This window comes from Hyperolius riggenbachi, chromosome 10 (genome assembly GCF_040937935.1).
Source record: "Hyperolius riggenbachi isolate aHypRig1 chromosome 10, aHypRig1.pri, whole genome shotgun sequence".
In the NCBI taxonomy this organism is placed as follows: Eukaryota; Metazoa; Chordata; class Amphibia; order Anura; family Hyperoliidae; genus Hyperolius; species Hyperolius riggenbachi.
The window spans coordinates 115,227,939-115,250,167 of record NC_090655.1 but is presented as its reverse complement, the minus strand read 5'-3'; the positions used below and the strand labels follow the sequence as shown (position 1 = coordinate 115,250,167).

The 22,229-nt window shown below is 44.1% G+C and overlaps 1 protein-coding gene across 1 annotated transcript in view; it reads right to left on the bottom strand.

Moving 5' to 3' along the window:
* Nucleotides 1–22,229, bottom strand: part of LOC137533914 (polyunsaturated fatty acid 5-lipoxygenase-like) — a 52,161-nt gene that overhangs the window by 15,728 nt on the left and 14,204 nt on the right. The window contains exons 4-9 of the mRNA XM_068255224.1: nucleotides 16,771–16,893; nucleotides 15,225–15,331; nucleotides 11,877–12,049; nucleotides 7,517–7,663; nucleotides 4,226–4,429; nucleotides 1,987–2,073 (exon numbers count right to left, since the gene is read on the bottom strand). Of these exons, the coding sequence (XP_068111325.1) occupies nucleotides 1,987–2,073; nucleotides 4,226–4,429; nucleotides 7,517–7,663; nucleotides 11,877–12,049; nucleotides 15,225–15,331; nucleotides 16,771–16,893 (841 nt within the window). The remainder of the gene's footprint in view (nucleotides 1–1,986; nucleotides 2,074–4,225; nucleotides 4,430–7,516; nucleotides 7,664–11,876; nucleotides 12,050–15,224; nucleotides 15,332–16,770; nucleotides 16,894–22,229) is intronic.

Sequence of the window (22,229 nt, the reverse complement as noted above, 5' to 3'; positions counted from 1 at the left end):
CTTTCCTAGGAAAAAAGTGAATTGCATATGGGCCAATGTCTCACAAGTAATTTGGTTTTCTCCTGGTAATTTTTGACATAGCGTTTTATATCAATTGAATCATGCAAATACATAGTCTGTTTCTAGTTCTTAAAGAGACTCCGTAACAAAAATTGCATCCTGTTTTTTATCATCCTACAAGTTCCAAAAGCTATTCTAATGTGTTCTTGCTTACTGCAGCACTTTCTGCTATCACAGTCTCTGTAATAAATCAATGTATCTTTCCCCTGTCAGACTTGTCGGCCTGTGTCTGGAAGGCTGCCAAGTTCTTCAGTGTTGTGGTTCTGCTATGAACTCCCCCTTCCAGGCCCCTCTATGCACACTGCCTGTGTATTATTTAGATTAGGGCAGCTTCTCTCTTCTCTCTTATCTTTTACAAGCTGGATAAATCGTCCTCTGAGCTGGCTGGGCTTTCGCATACTGAGGAAATTCAGACAAGGGCAAAGCTGTTTGCAAGAAGAAAAGAGCAGCCTGAAACTTCAGTGCATGAGAACTGCAGGGTGAAAGAAACACACAATGATCTCTTGAGATTCAAAAGGAAGGGTGTATACAGCCTGCTTGTGTATGGATGTATTTTCTATGTGTGGACATACTGTACATCAACCTACTTCCTGTTTTGGTGGCCATTTTGTTTGTTTATAAACAAACTTTTAAAAACTGTTTTTAACCACTTTTAATGCGGCGAGGAGCGGCAAAATTGTGACAGAGGGTAATAGGAGATGTCCCTAACGCACTGGTATGTTTACTTTTGTGCGATTTTAACAATACAGATTCTCTTTAACACTAACAGTAGTTGCAATTCATTTTTCTGTAATAGCCAATAAAGGCTTTTCTATTGATTATTGAGAAGGGTAGGAACACTTTTGGATTGGGCACTTTTTGCTCAAATGTAAATAACAGCTGAGAAATGTGTTTTTCCCACAATAATCTCTCTTGTACATCGTAACGTCTTATTATCTTTTGGGAGACACCTATGTCATTCCCTTTCAAAAAATTACTTGTTTGAAAAAAAAGTAACTTTAAGTCAGAAATTTGCCAGGGGAAATGGATACTTATGGGCAGATATAATTTGGTTTGTGCTGCTCATCCCTTGGTATTTATTTATAATTTCCCCTGTAAGCATGCATAACCACGCCCACCTCTAGCACGGTTAAGCATATAAACGCACATATTGCACAGGTTCAGAAAGTTCATTCAGTAGCTAGTAAAAAGGTGAGGTGTTTTTAATTTCCTTTTCTCCCATTTAGTTGACTTTTGGACTTTTGGACTTTTTGCATGGTCAGAGTAGGACTCACCAGATTAGGGACACTTTGGCGCAGTTGGTGAGCTTAAAGTGAACCTTAAGCCAGAAAAAAAAAATGAGTTTTACTCACCTGGGGCTTCTACCAGCCCCTTGCAGCAGTCTTGTGCCCTCGCAGCCACTCACTAATCCTCTCTTTCCCCACTGCCAGCTAGTTTTTGTTTTTGCCGACAGGCCCGTCAGGACTGGCCATGCGTAGCTTTTTCCGCATTCCAGACTGTAATTAGCGCTATTGCGGGCCGACAAAAATACGCGTTGCCGCATAGCTATGCGTCCGCAATAGCGCTAATTACAGTCGGGAATGTGGAAAAAGCTACGCATGGCCAGTCCTGACGGGCCTGTCGGCAAAAACGAAACTAGCTGGCAGCGGGGGACCAGAGGATCAGTGAGTGGCTGCGAGGGCACATGACTGCTGCAGGGAGCTGGTAGAAGCCTCATTTTAAAAACTCATTTTTTTCTGGCTTAAGTGTCCCTTTAAGCGCATTAAAGCGTGTCCAAGAGCCCCTGTCACTGTTGTGTGCTGCAGCCCCTCTGTGTATATACTGTATGTGTATATATATATATATATATATATATATATATATATATATATATATATATATATATATATATATATATATATATATATATATAGTCATAATACAAACCTTGTCAAACAGACCAGATTTATTGATGAGCTGTTCCCGACCCTTTGTGTTGATGGCTATAGTGTATCTCACATGAGGTACTAGCAGCTGGAATACAAAATACGTAATTAGGATTAGAAAGCAGTTAAAGTCAATGGGAACTATCAGTAAAAAAACAAAAGCCATATACTTACCTACGGAGAGGGAAGGCTCTGGGGTCCTATGGAGCAATGTTCCCCAACCCTGTCCTCAAGGCCCACCAACAGTGCATGTTTTGTAGAAATCCACAGAGGAAGTTAATCAGCTCTGCTGAGACACTAATTAGCTCACCTGTGCATGTTTGTGGTTTTCTGCAAAACATGTACTGTTGGTGGGCCTTGAGGACAGGGTTGGAGAACACAGAGCCTTCCCGCTCCTCTCCCAGTGTCCTCATGCAGCACTGTCCCTGGGAGCAGTTTATGACTAATTTAGTCAAATACTGCTCTCTCCGCGGCACTGGAGCCCAAGTTCTCCTGAAGACAGGTGGCTTCATACTGCGCAAGAGAGTGTGCTTGCACATGTGCAGTATGGAGCGGCCCATCTTCAGGAGCGCCTGGGCTCCTGAAGACTTCCAAAGCCTCCTGCAGAGGCGGAGAGCAGTCTCTGACCCATCAGTCATAGACTGCTAACAGGGGTTCCAGCGCTGGAGAGGAGCAGTAGGGCTCTATAGGACCCATGGGGGGCTGCACATTGGGCAAAATGGGGCGGACCCCCCCCGGGCCGTTCTTGCTGCCTAATCCCAGCAGCCAGCCCAGCGTCAGACCTCCAGTCAGCCAGTGACCAGTGAGTACGGCCGCTTGGACCTCGCGGACACCGCACTGATATGCGGAAAAGACATCACTTCCGCATATGCACCGGCTCGGTGCTCAAGGGGGTACCGTGCGCCTGCTATCACTAGTGGCCGGCTGATTCTGAGGTCTGACGCTGGGCTGGCTCCTGGGACGATGGTGAGTGGGGGTCCCTGCCACTCGCTACACTGGGGCGCACCTGTCACTACCTAAACTGAGGGGCACCTGTCACTACCTAAACAGTGGCATAGCTAAGAAGCTGTGGGCCCCAGTGCAAGTTTTACATGGGGCCTTCCAAACACTCTATACATAACAATTAATACGGCACACCAAAACCAATCAAGCACAACCACAGTGTCAGATGTGTAAGAAAGGGATGGGAAACAATGTGTTTTTGATCACTACTATTTAAAGCATCTATAGAAGGGCATATTACCAACACAGGACCAACATAGAGCAAATACTGTGGTTGAGGGTGGGCCCCTCTGGTCCAAGGGCCGCGATGCGGTCGCAACCTCTGCAACCCTTATTGCTACACCACTGTACCTAAACTGGGGGGCACACCTGTCACCACCTAAATTAGGAGGAGTCCCTGTCACTACCTAAACTGGGGGGCACACCAGTCACCACCTAAAGTAGGGGGAGGGCCCTGTCACTAAACATGGAGGTTCCCTGTCACTATATAAAGTGGGGGGCACCTGTGTCGGAGGCGCTCATAATGTAAATCCTAGTATATTCTTAGTCTAATGTCCCACCATTGCTAAGGTAATGTAAATTTGGCTCCATAGCCACGCCCATTTTTTGGTGTGGCGGGATATGCGCACTGCACAACTTTCCCTACTGTATTTCGGCACTGTGAAGGAGAGAAAAGGTTTTCGGTCACTGCGGGAACCCTGGATTAGGTGAGCCGTGCTCCCGATTCTGCTGACTATACACTGGACAGAGGAGCATAGACAGGGGGAGCGGAAGACACGGGGGGTAGAGGAGCATACGGGATGGAAGCGGGAGACACATGGGGGGGTGGGGAGGCAAATGGGGACAGAAGGGGACACACCGGAGATAGAAGGGGACACACTGGGGAAACATGGAGGACAGAAGGTGACACACTGGAGACAGAAGGGGACACACTGTGGACAGAAGGGGACACAATTGGGACAGAACGGGACACACAGAGGACAGAGGGGGACACTGGGGACAGAAAAGAGCACATGGGGAACACAGGAGGACATAATCATTGGGGAGAACATCTACAAGATGCTCTTGGAATATGGACACACCAGGTGTAGTATATATTTACGACAAAAAATTCTGTACGTCCTATAGGTCTATGTACTCATGTATTTTAAATTTATTTCATGATAGTAGTCCTTTATGGCAAGGTAATTAATTTAAAATGGCTTGTTTATTTGGTTTAAACTTGCAGAAGGACTCACCTTAAAAAGTGGATGAACAGCAGGCAGCTGCCGGTACATTGCGATGGCAAACACTTCTGTCAGAAGATGAGTCCTCATGAGATGGGTAACTGTTTGATGAAATTGGAAATCAGATGACCTCACCCACATCTTGGCTAACAACCAATCATAAGGTGCGTCTGATGGTAAGAATATTGGATTATCAGGTCCAGGCTTTTGGTTTAGCTGCAGAGTATAAAACTTACAGTGAGTTTTACCAAAAATAGGTAAGTATAAATCACACAGATATACCGTAATTATGCCTGTAGAGCTGACCTGGATATTAGATATGTGATCATTAAGTTTAGCTGGTTAGTCTGTTCTCTCATTAAGGCCGTATTTACCATAAGGCACTGTAGGCATGTGCCTACAGGCCCCTAACAATGGAAAGGCAGCTCACTCCCCTCCTCAAGTGCCTTCCTGCCTTCTTCCCTATGTCCCGAGTAGAGCATAAATGAAAGGTTACTTATCTGGGTCTCAGCATTTTCTGATCAGATTTCCCTTCAGCCGGGGGCACCTCTAACTACCTAATACTTGAGGGTACCTAGCTACTTAATACTGAGGATAGCTCTGGCTACCTTATACTAAGGGGCACCTGTAGCTACCTATGACAGGCATGGTAAGTAAGAGAGAAGTGACAGGTGGGCCAGCCAGCAATCGTGTGGTGCAGTTCCGCGGGGGGTTTGCAGGTTCATGGAGGGCAAAGTCTTGGGTGCCAGGACATCTGTGCCTCTAAACTCCTGTGGTGCAAACTTGTGAGGATGCACCCTCAGCCCCTGATTTGGAATGATCGCACTGTACTCAAAAATTTACTCTGCTTCATTTAATGTTCTCACATGACATGCTGCAGCTCAACACAAGAGCACACTGGCTGGCTGTGAGTCTGTGACAAACAAACTGCTCACCCTCAGCCACTTCATTCCTCTTCAGGAAGACAGTACAAAAATGCTGCCCATGAAATCTCTGCACCAGACGCAAACAGTTCACCTTGCTTCATGAGAGAACCGACCCTGATGCTTACCAAGTAAACGGTTTCCCATTTATATACATAAACTAAACCTGAACCTGTATTTTCCTTAATCTTTACATGTTAACATTAGAATTAAATATGGCAATATAGTGAGAAAAACACATTGAATTAAAATCACCACATTTGTAATTATTTTTCATTACAATAAACCTAGTTTGATCAGTGTATCTGTTTTATTTTCTATCATTTTGTACACAGCGATACAAAAAATCCAAATTTTAATACATAACTAAAGGGATCCTGGCTTGCTTGCGTGCCTTGTCACTTTGTAGACTCCTTCATTCCAGTACCATGAGATGTTCTTCAACTTAAAACATCTTACATCCAACCTTTTCTCAATCAGGACACAACTAAAATGTTAGTACATGTCAGTACAACTAAAATTATAGTACATGTAATATCTCTTCTGGACTAATGTAACATACTGCTTTGTGGACTACCAACTAACAGACTGGCACTGCTCCGATCTGTACTAAACTCGGCTGCTCATCTCATTCACCTTTCTTCTCGCTCTTTCTCTACTGCTCCTCTCTGTCAAGCTCTTCATTGGCTACCAATTAACCAGAGGAACCAGTTCAAACTCTTAACTTTAACTTACAAAGCTCTCCACAATCTCTCTCCTTTGTACATCTCCTCACTAGTTCACCGATAACAACCCAACCGCAATCTCAGATCTGTACATGACCTTATTTTGTCCTCCTCTACAATCATCTCCTCACATTCACATATACAAGATTTCACACGTGCGTCAACCCTCCTCTGGAATCCCCTGCCACATCACATCTGTCACTCTCTTACCCCTGATATCTTTAAACGTGCCCTTAAAACTCACTTTTTCATGTCAAGCATATGCTCTACCTTAGGCCATTCCTCCTTTTGACCTCTGGCCAAGTTGTACTCCTACTAGATAACCTAAAACACACTGCCTCTAGGTATGAATATTGTATACTACCCCACCTCTTGTATGCCCCTATTCCTTTTGATTGTATGCGCGCAAGGGCAGGGCTCTATTTTGTGTCTTGGAATTTGTTACACATTTATTCATATTAAGTTTGTCACTGTAATTACCAATTCTGTATTTTATACTGATTCAGTATTTTGTATCAACTTTGCTATTCGTATATTGGCGTATACCATTGTCGGCAGTGCCGGCCCTAGACTTCCCCTCCCGTGGGGGGCCGCCGAGCTGGAGGGGTAGCGGGCAGGACGGGGGTATTGGGCCTAGCGGTGGGGAGGGGGGCCAGACCCCCCCCTCCCTTGCCTGGGTCCCCCGATCTGCGCGACCCTCCAGCTTTAAATAGTGAGTAAGCAGCCGACACTAAGTGGCACGGGCGGGGGATCACTCACCTTCCTCGTTCCAACGTGCACTCCACTGACGTCACTTCCTGCAACACCGGCCACGTACAATACAGTGGGCGGCGTTGCAGGAAGTGACGTCAGTGGAGTGCACGCTGGCACAAGGAAGAGGTGAGTGATCCCCCGCCCGTGCCACTTACTGTCGGCTGCTTACTCACTATTTAAAGCTGGAGGGGAGCGCAGATCGGGGGACCCAGGCGAGGGAGGGGGGTCCGACCCCCCCTCCCCACCGCTAGGCCCAATACCCCCGTCCTGCCCGCTATCCCACCAGCTTGGCAGCCGGCCCCCCCACACTCACGGACGGGCGGATGCCGCCCCTAGAAGTTTGCCGCCTGAGGCAAAAGTTTCACCTCGCCTCATGAGCGGGCCGGCCCTGATTGTCAGTATTATTGTGTGCCCCATGTTTGTTTCTTACTTGGTACAGCACCCCGGAATATTCTGGCACTTTATAAATCGATAATAATAATTATTGTGCCTTGACCAGTAGTACATAAACCTCTCTCATTTTCCCCAGGAATGTGTACTTACAAATAGAATAGTGGTGCATTTATCTCTAATGGAACCCCATATCAAAATTGTGTGGAACCTTCTTGACTACCAAAGTTCAGTGTAAGAAGTGATACCATTATTAAGTAAAAAATATGGAGTGCTTTCATCACAACCATACATAGGTTCCCATAACTTAAAGTCTGTTTCATTCATCTTTTCCACTTCTTTGACTAACAAAACAACTGCCTGCGCAGATCAGTATATGGCCAGGCAATTCTGGACCCCCTATGATGCTGGACTCCATATGAGTTACATGTCCTACACTGCTATTGCTATAGTTATGGCCCCAGTTATTGAAAATCCAGTCAAATATTTGATGTAAAAGCATTCACTAATACCTGAATGGCAAGTGGCACGATGTTGTTCTCAATGTTTCTGTACAACAAGCAGAGGGGCGCAGCAATGTACTGCGTGGTGCATGGATCAGTCTTGTTTGCAGGGATCCCATCAAGAAGTTCATAATCAACTATGAAGATATTTCCACGCTGGAACACACAACACACAAATAGAAAATCAAGCCTGAGTTACCTCTTCTGCTTCCAAATGTTAATAGAGAGTGTCCATGGATGGTCTCTATACTTTCATGCAGGTTTTGTATGAGCTCAAGCAGCTCATCCATAGGTTTGTGTTGTCTTGCACACACTAGTGGATTAGTGTTTCTCAACATTTTATTGGTATGTACCCCTTTTAAAACCCCTTACTCACCAAGTACACCCTAGCATAGTAAACATTATCACAAGTACCCCCTTTAGAAATATATATTTAATCGTAGTACATGATAATTGGTTCTAACCAATTTCCAAGCATTTACTATTGCTTATTATTATTTGGTGTTGTTTAAATAAGAGGTATAATTTTCTAAAACTCTAAATTTGTTATTCTTGGTTAAGTATATCAAGCCTGAGTACCCCCTGGAGCCATCAGAAGTACCCCCTGGGGTACGCGTACCACACGTTGAGAACCTAGGGCGACCATAATTAAACTGGGGAGTGTTGTAGATTGTGAGAGAGGAATGACGATGACGGCCCCTATATGACATTAAGTAAGGGAGAAAGCTGACACATCCAATGCAATTCTTTATTCGTTTTGTATAAAAATAGCCAACTTTTTGGAACCACATAAGGCCCCTTTATCATGGCAAGGTTTGCTTGTAAGCAAAAATCTGTCTGCCACAATGAAAAGGCTCCTATTGGAGAAACTCAGGAGAAGACTCCTCTAAACCCTCACAGATGTGTATCAGGCTTGCAGCAGAAGCAGCAAACCTTGCCTTGATAAAGGGGCCCTATGTGGTTCCAAAATGTTAGCTGTTTTTATATAAAACAAATAAAGAATTGCATTGGTTGTGCAAGCTTTCTCCCTTACTTGACATCAAGCAGTTCAGACTGTGCAGAGACTCCACTGCTGTCCATTGGATTAGGACCACAATATCAAGTCACTAGTCAGAATGTAAAATTGCTGGCTGTGTGCCACATTTGTCAGTGACAATCTTTATCTACTTACGTGATTCGCTGTGACACAACTGAAGTGCTATTGATTGGTCGCTTTTCCTTTCAATTAGAAGGTTATATCTGGATGATTACAATTGATTTCAACTGATACACAGTTGTTCAAGTGGAATTAGTTACGTTGGTGTGAAAGGGTGAGGTCTCCTTATTTGTAGTGAGACTGCAGGGGCGTGACTAGGGGGGGGAACAGCCCATGCAACTGCAGGGGAGTCCAGGGGTGTGTGGGGGCATACAGTCAAAAATGGCGCAGAGTAAATAATGGCGCACCGTTCTGCCGATCATAAAACGCTATTTACCGTTTTTATGTATTTACATTAAAACGGTAAATAGCGTTTTATAAAACAGAACAGTGCGCCATTGAAAAATTAAGGGAGCTAGTCAGAGGAGGTCGGGCTGGAGGAGAGGCAGCGGGCTGGCAGCGGGAGTCGGGCTGGAGGAGAGGCAGCGGGCAGTAGGCTGGCAGCGGGGGTCGGGCTGGAGGAGAGTCAGCGGGCTGGCAGCGGGGGTCGGGCTGGAGGAGAGGCAGCGGGCAGTGGGCTGGCAGCGGGGTCGGGCTGGTGAGGCAGCGGGGTGGAGGGAGTAGGTAGCATGTGTATACATTACATTGTCCCGGCCGGGATCGCTCCTCACTTCACAGCTTGCACGAGTCCTGCATCCAGCCAATCACCATGCGGCTTCAGTTTCCGCATGGTGATTGGCTGGATGCAGGACTCGTGCAAGCTGTGAAGTGAAGGAGCGATCGCCGGCCGGGACAATGTAATGTATACACATGCTACCTACTCCCTCCACCCCGCTGCCTCACCAGCCCGACCCCGCTGCCAGCCCGCTGCCTCTCCTCCAGCCCGATCCCTGCCAAAAAAAATAAAATAACATATAAAACGATAAATATCGTTTTAAGTGCAGCGCCATTCTGACACTATTGGCGCTGTGCGCCATTTTTGCCTGTCCCCGTGTGGGGGGCCCAAACTACTAACCTTCCCTTTCACAGATACAGCAGATCAGGTGATTTTGTGGCTACACATGTTATGGGTGTGAAGATCCTGATGGCCAAACTTGTTTTATGAGCATGTAGATAAAGAAATGATGTCCCGCTGCACCGAGGGTGGGTGTAAAAAGTTTCTTCCTTTATTAATACATCAATAGACACACAAAAAGGCTGACGCGTATCGGAGCTCTGAAAGGCACCTTAATCATAGCCAGCATATACAATGTCAGCATGGGTTTAAATAGTTGGGCGCCCGCCCACGTCGAGCAGGGCCAGCCCACTTAAAGCAACATATACAAAATGCATTTAAAATGGCTAAGCCAACATACAAAAAAGTTAAAAATCCGATGACATTTAACCACATCAATATGAAAAAACAGCCTGACAATAGACATGGTACAATAAATATAAAGACACCAGTGATCCCTATTTTCCATCACCTCCCTAAGGTACACAAGCCTCATGTTCCCCCATGGGCCACCCCATTGTGGCGGGCATCGGATCCTTGGGGGAGCGTCTGGGCCAATGGGTGGATGCTTGTCTTCAACCCTTGGTACAACGGTTACCAGGGTATCTACGCGATACTTTTCACGTTTTGAAAAGCCTTGACTCCCTGCAGTGGTCTGACCACTATACATGGGTTACGATGGACGTGACTGCACTTTATTCTTCTATCCCCCATGGTATGTGGGATGCAATATTATACACCACTCATACACCCATTTTGTGCAGCTGGACCCAATTGTCATTATAGGTGGACTCTGTCATCATTTGTGGGAGCTACTGGGGGAGGGGGGGGGGGAGTTATGGTGTGCAGTTGTACCTGTAAATTTTAATATTTGTACTGAAGAATAATGAAATGTTAGTTTGTTTATTAACCATTTAAGGATGATGCCAGTTGAATTGTACACCCTGCTTTTATGCTGTTGTGGCTGCCAGGGCATAGATTTCCACATGTACCCGTCGCTCCCGTCAATCACGTCACTATCTCCCCACCGCAGCTCACTTGCTCTGTCGTCTCTATAACGGCAGAGCCATGTGAGCTGGTCAGGAGCCGATTTCATTGGTTCCTGATCCTGTCAAAGTCAGCAACTCCCATTGGCTTACATTGATAGGCACAGTCAGGAGCCAATGAAAGCTGCTCCTGACTGGCTCACATGACTCTGCCGTTATAGAGACGGCAGAGTGGGTGGCCTGTGGTTCCCGGTTTACGGCATGGATGGGGGTTGCGGCGGGTATGTACGGCGGTTTCTGGTACCAGCTGTCTCTGGTCCTTAAGGGGGCAGAGACTGCTGGTACTTAGGTGGTTAATAGCAGGTGCAGCTGGCAATATGCTTATTGTGTGTTCACTAATGTTTACTGTTCACTGACAAGAAATGTAAACAATAGTGGGCATTATGCTATTAGTGTATCTCGCCTTATACATAGAAAGTACACTTTGTATAAGGTACGTTACTGGCTGACCCATTTAGCATTATACTGACCAGGTTAGCCTGTTAAAAGACCATTATCACGAAAAAAATTTAAATTTAGAATACATCAAAACACATAACTAAAGGGATAATTTCTCCCAGAGTAATGTCCTATAAATTACTTTTCTCCTATGTTGCTGTTGATTACAGTAGGTAGTAGAAATCTAACAGGACTGACAGGTTTTGGACTAGCCCATCTCCTCATGGGGGATTCTTTGGTTTTCTTTATCTTCAAAATCATTCCCTGAAAGGCAGTTGCTCAGACCAACTGCCAGAATAGTGTGCAAGCAGGTGGGGGCACGGCCTGCATCTTTGTATAGATCCTTTCCAGGGATTGCTTTGGTAAAGAATAAATAAAATACTGAGATTCCCTCATGAAGAGATGGACTAGTCAAAAACCTGTCGGTCTCTAGTCAAAAACCTGTCAGTCCTATAAAAATTTTACTAACTTCTGTAAGTGACAGCAACATAGGCGAAACGTTATTCATAGATCATTTTACTCTGGAAGAAACATACTTCTTACTTGTATGTATTTGCATGTATTTAAAATTTTACAATTTTTCGCAATAGTGGTCCTTTAAGCATGTTATACCTAGAACGTGTATGTTGTATGTTTAGTTATACTATTACGTGTTACACAAACTGTATAGTGCCTGCAAATGTGTATAGTTCTTGTCAGCACACAGTGAATACTCCCCATTTCATATGATAAACTACTGCACATTTGTGTATTTACCTTCATCTCTTGCTCTAGTGTAAGTTTCCGCTCAAGGCTTTCCTCCACCATTTCTTGAGTTACTGGAAATGTTTCTGGTAGTTCTTTGCACTGTTTTATCATAAGTGGGTTACAGCCATTAAGGAACTGGTATCCAAATACAAAGTCTTCCTGCCAATGTTGCATGGCATACTCTGCAATATAGGAATAGCAGGGAGCAGGATCGCATACATGAGTGTAGGGTAAAGATGGCATTTGCAAAATACATGTGTGTAATGGACAGGTGACACAAGAGCATGTGTAGTGGACAGATAATAGTAGAAGAATACATGTGTGTAGTGGATAGGTAGCATCAGAATAGTACATGTGTGCAGTGGAAAGATAACATTAAAAAAGTACATATGTGTTAGTGGAAATATAACATTGGAAGAGTACATACATGTATATGTAATATCTTGTCTATATGAAAACAATGTGAGTACACAGTAATTTTACCGCTGTGAATCAACCCCCATGTGTGGAGTGGACAGATGACTTTAGAAGAGTACATGTGTACAATGGACAGATGACAACAGAGGAGTACATGTGTGCAGTGGACAGTTGACATTAAAAGAGTGCATGAATGCAGTGGACAGATCACATTAGAAGAGTACATATGTATACAGTGGACTGATGACATTAGAAGAGTACATGTGTGCAGTGGACAGATGACAATAGAGCAGTGCCAGTATGCAGTGGACAGATGCCATTAGAAGAGTACATGTGTGCAGTGGACAAATGACAATAGAGTAGTACAGGTGTGTAGTGGGCAGGTGGCATTAGAATTTTACATGTGTGTAGTCGATAGATGACATTAGAAGAGTACATGAGGGTAGTGGAGAGATGACATTAGAGGAGTACATGTATGCAGAGGACAGATAACATTAGAAGAGTACATTATACAGAGTACAGTATACAGATATTAGAAGAATACATGTGTGCAGTTGACAAATAACAATAGAGGAGCACTGGTATGCAGTGAACAGATGACATTAGAAGTGTACCTGTGTGCAGTGGACAGATACTTTCCCAGGTAGAGGGAAGACTCTGGATAATATAGAGCCTTTCTGTGCCTCCTCCTTGCTTGTCATTGCACCATCATCCCCGGTTGTAGCTATTTGACCTACTGGGTCAAATACTAGTTCAGACCTCCTCAGACAGCCTTCGTAACTACTCGTGTCCCTAAGTAGTTCTGAGGATGAGCACATTTGTATCGAGTTTGGACTACCTTATGTGCAGTAGGGATGTAGTCCTCCTCAGAAATACTCCAGGATGCGAGTAGGTCCAAAGATTGGCTAAGTAGTACCAGATAGCTATTCACTGGAATACCTACAACGGCTGGGCACGACCCTGCAACAGTGAAACAGATAGGGGCTATTCACAGCCTTCCTTCTACTTAGGTAAGGATCAAACCTCACGGGAGTTTACTCAATTCGGGTTGGCTTTAAAGGGATTCTTAAGCCTAACCCAAAAAATCATTTTTACTCACCTGGGGCTTCTACCAGCCCCCTACAGCCTTCCCATGTCCTCGCAGTCATTCTCAGATCCTCCTGTCCTCCGCTGCCAGCTACATACGATTTCAACTGACAGGCTCACTGCGCCTGCACAGGCTTGGCTACACATCTCCTTCTTCACGTTCCTGTCTGCAATAGCGCTTTTGTGGACGGGAACACGAAGAAGACTACGCGGCGCCAGGCCTGTCGGCGAATTGAATGAAGCTGGCGGCAGAGGACAGGATGATCCGAAAATGACTGCAAGGACATGGGATGGCTGCAGGGGGCTATTAGCAGCCCCAGGTGAGTAAAAATGATTTTTTTTTGGTTAAGCTTAAGTGTCCCTTTAAAGAGAACCCGAGGTGTGTTTAAAGAATGTTATCTGCATACAGAGGCTGGATCTGCCTATACAGCCCAGCCTCTGTTGCTATCCCAAACCCCACTAAGGTCCCCCTGCACTCTGCAATCCCTCATAAATCACAGCCATACTGTGAGGCTGTGTTTACATCCGTAGTGTCAGTCTCGGCTGCTCCCCCGCCTCCTGCATAGCTCCGGTCCCTGCCCCCGTCCCATCCCTCCAATCAGCAGGGAGGGAAGGGATGCAGGCGGGGACTGGAGTTCTGCAGGAGGCGGGGAGAGCAGCAGACTGACACTATAGAGATAAACACAGCCTGCTTTGACAAGCTGTTTGTCAGCAGCGTGGCTGTGATTTATGAGGGATTGCAGAGTGCAGGGGGACCTTAGGGGGGTTTGGGATAGCAACAGATCCAGCCTCTGTATGCAGATAATATTCTTCAAACCCACCTCGGGTTCTCTTTAAAGCACAACTCAAGGAAAGATGTTTTTATCTTTCATATCCATTACTTTTTTCAAGCATGTAAAATAGAGCTGTATAATCGGTGGCTGTGCCAATGTTACAAGTCCTAGGATTTTTCCTGAAACATAATAATAATAATAATAATAATAATTGAGTACAAGGATATATATCAATCACTACATAAAAAAATTAGGAAACAAAAAAATAGATGAACTTTCTTTTACTGTTCCAAAAAGTGAAAAAATTGTATACAGAATTCTTCAATTAGCAAATCCATCCACAGACATAGATCACCAGTAATTGTACAGTACAATATAAGTGGGAGGTGATTTTTAAGTCGACAATGTTGACTTGTTTTGGATCGCAAGGACCCTTCTTCAGGCCTTTATAGACATAATAAATATCTGAACAGCATAAACTGAGCACAAGTTGAACTCGATGGACATATGTCTTTTTTAAACCCAATTAACTATGTAACTATGTAAGAAATCATCTGGACAAATGTAAAGCCAGGTAGTACCACCGACAAAATCCTATAGAACGGAGCCACATGAAAGCATATCATCCAATCCCAGGCTGTCCTGCTTTCACGCATCTCTACTTTCTATGGTATTTTATGGGTGGCACTACCTGGCTTTAAGATTGTTCAGATGATTTCTTGAGCTCAGTTTATGCTGTTCAGATATGTATTATGTCTATAAAGGCCTGAAGAAGGGTCCTTGGGATCCGCAACAAGTCGACATTGACGCCTTAAAAATTGCCTCCTACTTATATTGTACTGTACAATTACTGGTGATCTATGTCTGTGGATAGATTTGCTAATTGAAGAATTCTATATTCTTTTTTTTTTCACTTTTTGTAATAAGAAAAGAAAAAGCTCATCTTTTTTGGTTTCCTGATTTTTTAATCTATTTATTGATATCCTTGTTATGGTTTTGATTGGTGAAGTGGCACACCATTAAGGATATTGTTTATTTTTTTCCCAAGAAACATACCGTAATTACATTTCCTGAAACATACCTGACATTGCGTTACTGATTTTGATAAAGATCTTTTCAAAATCTGCAAAGTCACTCCAGGAAGACTGGAACATGTCCATGAATTTGTTCAGAAACAGATTTTCTATCCTAGAAAGTATACATGAAACCAGTTAAATTCACATCACATAAAAATGATGGGTTTTTACAATTATTTTTGACTAGCTGACGACCCGGCATTGCCTGGGTATGTATTTGGTTGTTGTTGGCTCTGGCCACTTTTCTAACCTTGACGCCCAGTAACTCAATGACGAAGTTTGTGAGCTTTGGGGTCCTTGGCATCAAAAATGTGAGAATGGAAGCAGTTTAAATTTTCCCATTAAAATCAATCAAGCAAATCTGATTGGCTATTTGTGGTTCTATCCTCTTTTCAGATTTTGAACGTTAGTCACCCAATGATCAATTGTAGCAGATTTGAGGCCGCTGCCAGTAACAGTACAAAAATGGCATCAAATTAAATATTCCCCTTGAAAATCAACAGGTGAATTTTGATTGTCTGTTGTAGGCTCCACCCACTTTTCATAGTGACCAACTGTGCAAGTTTAAGACCCCTGCGGTTAATAGTCTAAGAATGGCTGAAGTGAATATTTTCCTATTTAAAATGAATGGATGAAATTTGATTGGCTGTTTTATACTCCACCCACTTTTCATATTTTTTTAAACTTGGTCACCAAGTGACCAACTGTGCAAGTTTGGGGACTCTGGCTGTATTACAGTGAAAATGGCAGCCTTTTTCCATTTTTTCCATTAACTTGAATGAGTGAAATCCGATTGACTGTTTGTGGTTCTGCCCAGCTGTGCAGAGGAAAAATTAGACCCCCAGAACATATCATCCCAGATAGTGAGGAATCTATACACCAAGTTTCATTGAAATCGGTTAAGGCGTTTTGAAGTGATCGCGGCACATACATAGATTTTTGCCTTGTATTTAAATATAATTAATTCGTATCAGGTCCCTTTCACACTGGTGTGATTTTATAGAGTTGCATTACCCATTTTTACCGCAGGGCGATGCTAAAGCAATGAAAGCATATGGGACATTTCATACTGGATGCGGTGTGCTGGAAGCATCCGATTTAACGAGAGGGCGACAGTGTTTTATGGGTCAGCATCTGCAGTGACGCCCGTTGCCTGGAAGTCATGTAAGTCAATGGTAACGCCATTATTTTAAACTGTTTGGCATAGGCGTTGCGGTGCGCATGTGTGGTTGTAAACAATTTCAGGAAACTTGCTTGCAATATGTATGTCCGCCAGTGAGCAATAGAGAGCCTCATTTATGGTGTGTTTTGCCGACATGAATTACATTACTGCGCATTACCATAGGTATCTACGAAGCTTGGTTTTAAATACTGGTTGGCGATGTGAAACCAGCCTGGGGCATTTTAAAAGGTTCTTAAAAAATGGAGACCAAGGAAGTAATGATCTAATATTAGCTTTCCAATTCCTTATAAACTGGTCCCATACAGTACTTCTACCACACTCAACATTAGCTTTTTGAGGACAGACAATTAATTATTAGTTCTACTTACGCTTTGGTGAAGCCCAAGATGAAATCAACTTCCTTTTCACTGTCAAATTGTATGTCATGGGGCAGATCGCTGTGGCTATGAGCATCGATGCTTAGAGGAAAGCCCGGCTGCCACTCCTTCCATCTGTATAGAGAAGATGAATGGTCATTACAATATATAATATTTCCTTAGGAAATCCGTACACTTAATAGAGGCGATTCCTAATTTGGGTTGGATACATTGCAGAAAATTACAGTAATATTACCAATATTTTACAGCACTGTCAACTTCCCCAACCTAGCCTAATCCTCAGATTAACTCTCCCCTACCTATGCCTAACATTAACCTCCCTACCTACACCTAACACTAATATTGCCTCACCTAAACTTAACACTAATCACTACTCCCCTCAGAGCTAAGCTACACTATAAGCTCACTGCTGTTTTATAACCCTCTGCATCCGCTATAGCTGCATCCCCCACTAACCCCCCGGTGAGTGGCTATACCACAGCCAAGCACCTAATATCAAAATGGACCTGTCGCTGCCCGCAGCTGAACTGTTGTAGCCAAATAGGTCTTGTCTATACTATAACCAAACATCCGTTGCCACAGCACCACTATCCCTGGCCTGCCCTGATACTAGCTGGAGTTCTGCCATATAATAGTCAAACTCTGGCACCTCTGGTACCCAAATAACCCTATATGCACTACCAAAGCCATTAATTACATTAGGGCCAATGGTAGTGCCCAAATTACTAGGCACACGTCACACCAAATTTACCTCCTTTGCCAAGAAATTCCTCATTATGTTTTAAATATTACCTATTTGAAGCACTTTTGCAGCCTCTGCTTCCCAGGCTTAGCAGGGGCGGCTCTGGCCATTTTGTCACTCCAGGCGAGGAGACCTGTTCCGCCCCCCCACCCCCCATTAAAATAATCGCAATGCTGCAGCATTTCACCAGAAAATAATCATGTTACAGTAATGGTTCAGTACAATACTATGAGCCGCCTATCTACCACCACCTCTATACCAGTGTGTCCAATTGAAAAATGTACTGTTTGATTGTAATTCTGATACATTGATCGAAAGTATAATCGATGTGGGTGGTTGGTAATCACCAGATTTAATCATAGTGAAAGAATCTGTTGGTAAAAATGAATGCATGTATTGGCAGCTATAGGCTAGGGTTACTAATAACAAGATTGGGGTGATTAAATTGTGAGGGTAAGATGGGGGGGGGGGGGGGAGCAAAGTAGAGAATGACAACGAAAATGTATTTTGCATTTTTCTCCTGGTGGACTGAAATTGCTTGAGCTGTAGCCACTAGGACGCACTCTATAGGTAGTAGCAGTGTTAGGGAGTCTTGCCCAAGGTCTCCTACTGAATAGGTGCTGGGTTACGGAGCAGGAATAGCTGAGATTTGCTGAGGTTTGAACCCAGGTCGCCAGTGCCAAAGGCAGAACCCTTAACCATTACACTATCCAAAGAGAGGGAAGAAAAGCACTTTTATTTAGCTTTCCTTTATGACAAGAAGACAAGGGGGGAAATGAAGGTGAATGAGGGAGAGAAGAGAAGTGGAGAGATAATGAGATGGAGCAGAGAGCTTAGACAGTATTGCAGTCCCATATCACACAGAGGCTACTTGCCTGTAATGTGACTCCTGCCCTGCCAATCTCTCACACAAACTGAAGCATCCTTCCTGGAGTCTAGGGACAGTCGAAAACTTTTCAACCTGTATAATACCTTATCCAGCTGTCCACAAGCAGTCTTTACAATGGTGATAGAGCAGACAGAGTTTTTTTCTATGAACTCTGCATAAGGCAAGCCTCCTCATCCAGCCTAGTGCTTCACATTGCCTTATACAAGAAAAACTTCAATGCACCAGGCACTGGCAGCCTGGAGGAAAATCTCCCCCCTTTGCCCCTGGCCATTCCATTCTAAAATAAATAAATCCTCCTCTTCTAATGTGTTTTCTTTTCACAGTCATAAGGAGGGGCTGCACGGGAATGCAATGCACAGACACACTCTAGATCCCGAGATCTAATTAGGGAATGTCATACAAAGTGTTGTAGACAAAAGTTTTGTAGACTCCTTATGTTTGGGTTTTATGTACAGTAGCAGTGTTTATATTAAAACTATAGGGGATGAAATTGGAGAAATAGTGTATTTTTTCATTTTTTCCTTGTTTTTCCCTTTAAAATGCATAGAAAATAAAATAATCCTGATAACAAATATCAACCTCAAAAAGCCTAATTAGTGGTGAAAAAAACAAGATATAGATCATTTCATTGTGATTAGTAGTGATTACGCTATTGCCAAATGAAAGGGATGAGCACTGAAAGGTGAAAATCGCGGTAACAGTAGAAAAGGGCGCAGGTGGCTAGTGGACAAATCGGGCGCCGCCATTCACTCCCATAATAAATATCGTTTACTGGGCGCGGAAGAGGAAAAAAGGGCGCCCGAGAATAATAACGTTTTCCAACGGCGCCCGAAGATTTTTAATGTTTTATAATTGCTTGTGATGATTTACGTTTCCTATTTCAATAAAACATTATTTTAAATGTTATCCCTTACTGTTTGTAAAACATTATTATTCACAAAATAAAGCGGCCAGTACGTAACGCAAATTGTAATATATTTTATCCCTTACTGTTTCTAAAACATTATTCTACACACAATACAGTGATCACTAAGGAGGGTCTTAGGTTTAGGCACCACCAGGGGGGTCTTAGGTTTAGGCACCACCAGGGGGGTCTTAGGTTTAGGCACCACCAGGGGGGTCTTAGGTTTAGGCACTTCCAGGGGGGTCTTAGGTTTAGGCACCACCAGGGGGGTCTTAGGTTTAGGCACCACCAGGGGGGTCTTAGGTTTAGGCACCACCAGGGGAGTCTTAGGTTTAGGCACCACCAGGGGGGTCTCAGGTTTAGGCACCACCAGGGGAGTCTTAGGTTTAGGCACTACCAGGGGGGTCTTAGGTTTAGGCACCATCAGGGGAGTCTTAGGTTTAGGCACCACCAGGGGAGTCTTAGGTTTAGGCACCAATACGGGGGTCTAGGGGTTAGGGGTAGGTACAGGGAGGGTTACTTACTATTTTTTTTTAAACGTTATTATACATTTAAATTTTTAAACGGAAGATTAACATTTTCACAATTGCCGATTTCATGCACATTATTTAATGATTTATAACTTTATAAAACATTATTTTTAAACGAAATATAATACAATATTTTTTTAAACGTTATCCATGTTTATCGTTTAAAACCCCGCGCCCTTTTTTCCCAGCGCCCCTTTTTAACGTACGCGAAAATCGCTCGTCTGTTAGGGCAAAAACCGCTTTGGGGTAAAGTGGTTAAGAAAACAGGTTTGCACACCTTAGCACTTAAAGTACAGAAGCAAATAGCTTATGGGTGCTCAGTCCATAAATTAGGCTGTAAACCCTTTCTAGTACACTATACAAGAATTGACTTGCACACCAGCATATGATTAAGGCAAGAATTTGTGTACAAACTCAGAAAGGCAAAAAATATGTACAGAAAATTTAGCCCTTAGACTAGCATAGGATACTATGATTAAGGGCCATTGTCGGTCCTAAACATGTCAGCTGTCTGGTTATACTGGTTTAACCTGATTTAATAAATTGGAAGTTTTATGATTTTGCCATGGACATTGTGCAGAGCCTCTTGTTTTGCTGGTCGTTTGGGTTAAAGACACCTTGCTCCTGCACTGCCCTAGTGAGCGAAGGTTGAGTGGAGTGCTCTGTACTTTTCTCTAGCATAGGATACAGTTGTATGCAACAAGTGGAAGCAGATCAATACTTCTATGGATTCAGTTCAATGCATACCTGACAATGGCAGTAACATCATATACCACTAACATAGAGATATGCCTAACGTAATGGAGCAATGAAACAACAGTATATGACTACCAATCTGCAACCACCTAATGCCAATGGGCGGCCACAGAGTGGCTCTCCTGGGACCGCCAGGGCCGGTTCAAGTAACAATTGGGCCCTAGGGCAAAATTAGTCTGGGGCCCCCCAAACAGAAACCCTCGACCAAAAACCGTAATTTGAGGCCCTTTGTTGCAGCCAAATTTCCCTCCTGGGCCCCTGAGCTGGCTGCTGACCCTCCCCCAATCACCTCCCAACTTAACAGACTCAGCAGAGTCCCTGGGGAGCAACAGTTAAAATGGGGGAGGGACACCTTGGAGGGCCCCTACAGGCTCTGGGGCACTAGGGCAATTGGCCATTTTTTCCTATGGTAGCTCTGGCCCTGGGGACCTCCTAACGCCGATTGGCGTCAAGTGTGGTGGGCGAGGATTAGCTGGGAAGCAAGCGAGCGTGCAACCCCGGCTGTAAACAGAGCGGGATCCGTTAACATCCCACCAGCCGCGATCAAAGTTGGCAGGCTGTAGTGTTCGAAAAAAAAGGCTATTTAGATTTATACAGTGCTGCGATATAGCACAGGTAAGTTGTATGGCCGAGCAATAAATCAGTAAAGTGGCGAAGTGCTGCTGAATTGTAAAAAATTGTCTGTCACCAGGGGGTATAAACCTGTGGTCTTCAAGTGGTTAACAATAGAGTATCTCCATAGTCCAGAGATATACCCTGACAGCACCGTTTCGGGGGGACCCTTTGCAAGAGGGTATAATCCGGCTTCTTCAGCAGCCAGGAAAGAGCCTTAGGGTTAGGCATCACCAGGGGGGTCATAGGCTTAAGCGTTACCAGGGGGGTCTTAGGTTTAGGCAGCACCAGGGGGGTCTTAGGGTTAGGCACCACCAGGGGGGTTAGGGCCAGGCATCGGTAGTGGAGAGTTCTGTGTGAGGATAAGGTTAGATTTAGCTATAGAAAATTATTGGTAACAATTACTGATATTTTACTAATGGAAGATTGACACTTTAAATAGTAGAGTATTGGTAAATTTACCAATATTCTACTATTGGCACTGTTCCTGTGTCCAATTTTCCATTGCACTCAAAATTCACGTACGGGTTACAAAGCCAAGCTGGTTATTTCTAGACATAACCGTTTACGTCTACTTGCCAGCTGGTGAAATCACCTGTGCCCAATGCCAGTAAGAGTGAGAGATACAGGCCTTTATCCAATTAAAGTTTACTCCTAGCAGATCATTTCTCATCTTATCTAAAAACTAACTTTTCAGCACTTAGCAGCAATTGAAAAAGTACTAAAAGTAGATAAAAAAGTAACAAAACATTTATTTTGAGCATTTTCTGATGTGCAAGGAGCAATAAAAGGACCCCAAGCAGTAGTAAAAAATGAAATTGTTACTTACCTGGGTCTTCCTCCAGCCCACCGTAGGCCGTGAGGTCCCCCGGCATCCTCCTGGCTCCTCTCCTGGTCCCGCTGGCGATTTCATTGCCAGGCCAAGTGTCGGCCCAACACTTCCTGAAGTGGGATCGGGAGAGGAGCCAGGAGGACGCTGGGGGACCTTGCGGCCTACGGTGGGCTGGAGGAAGCCCC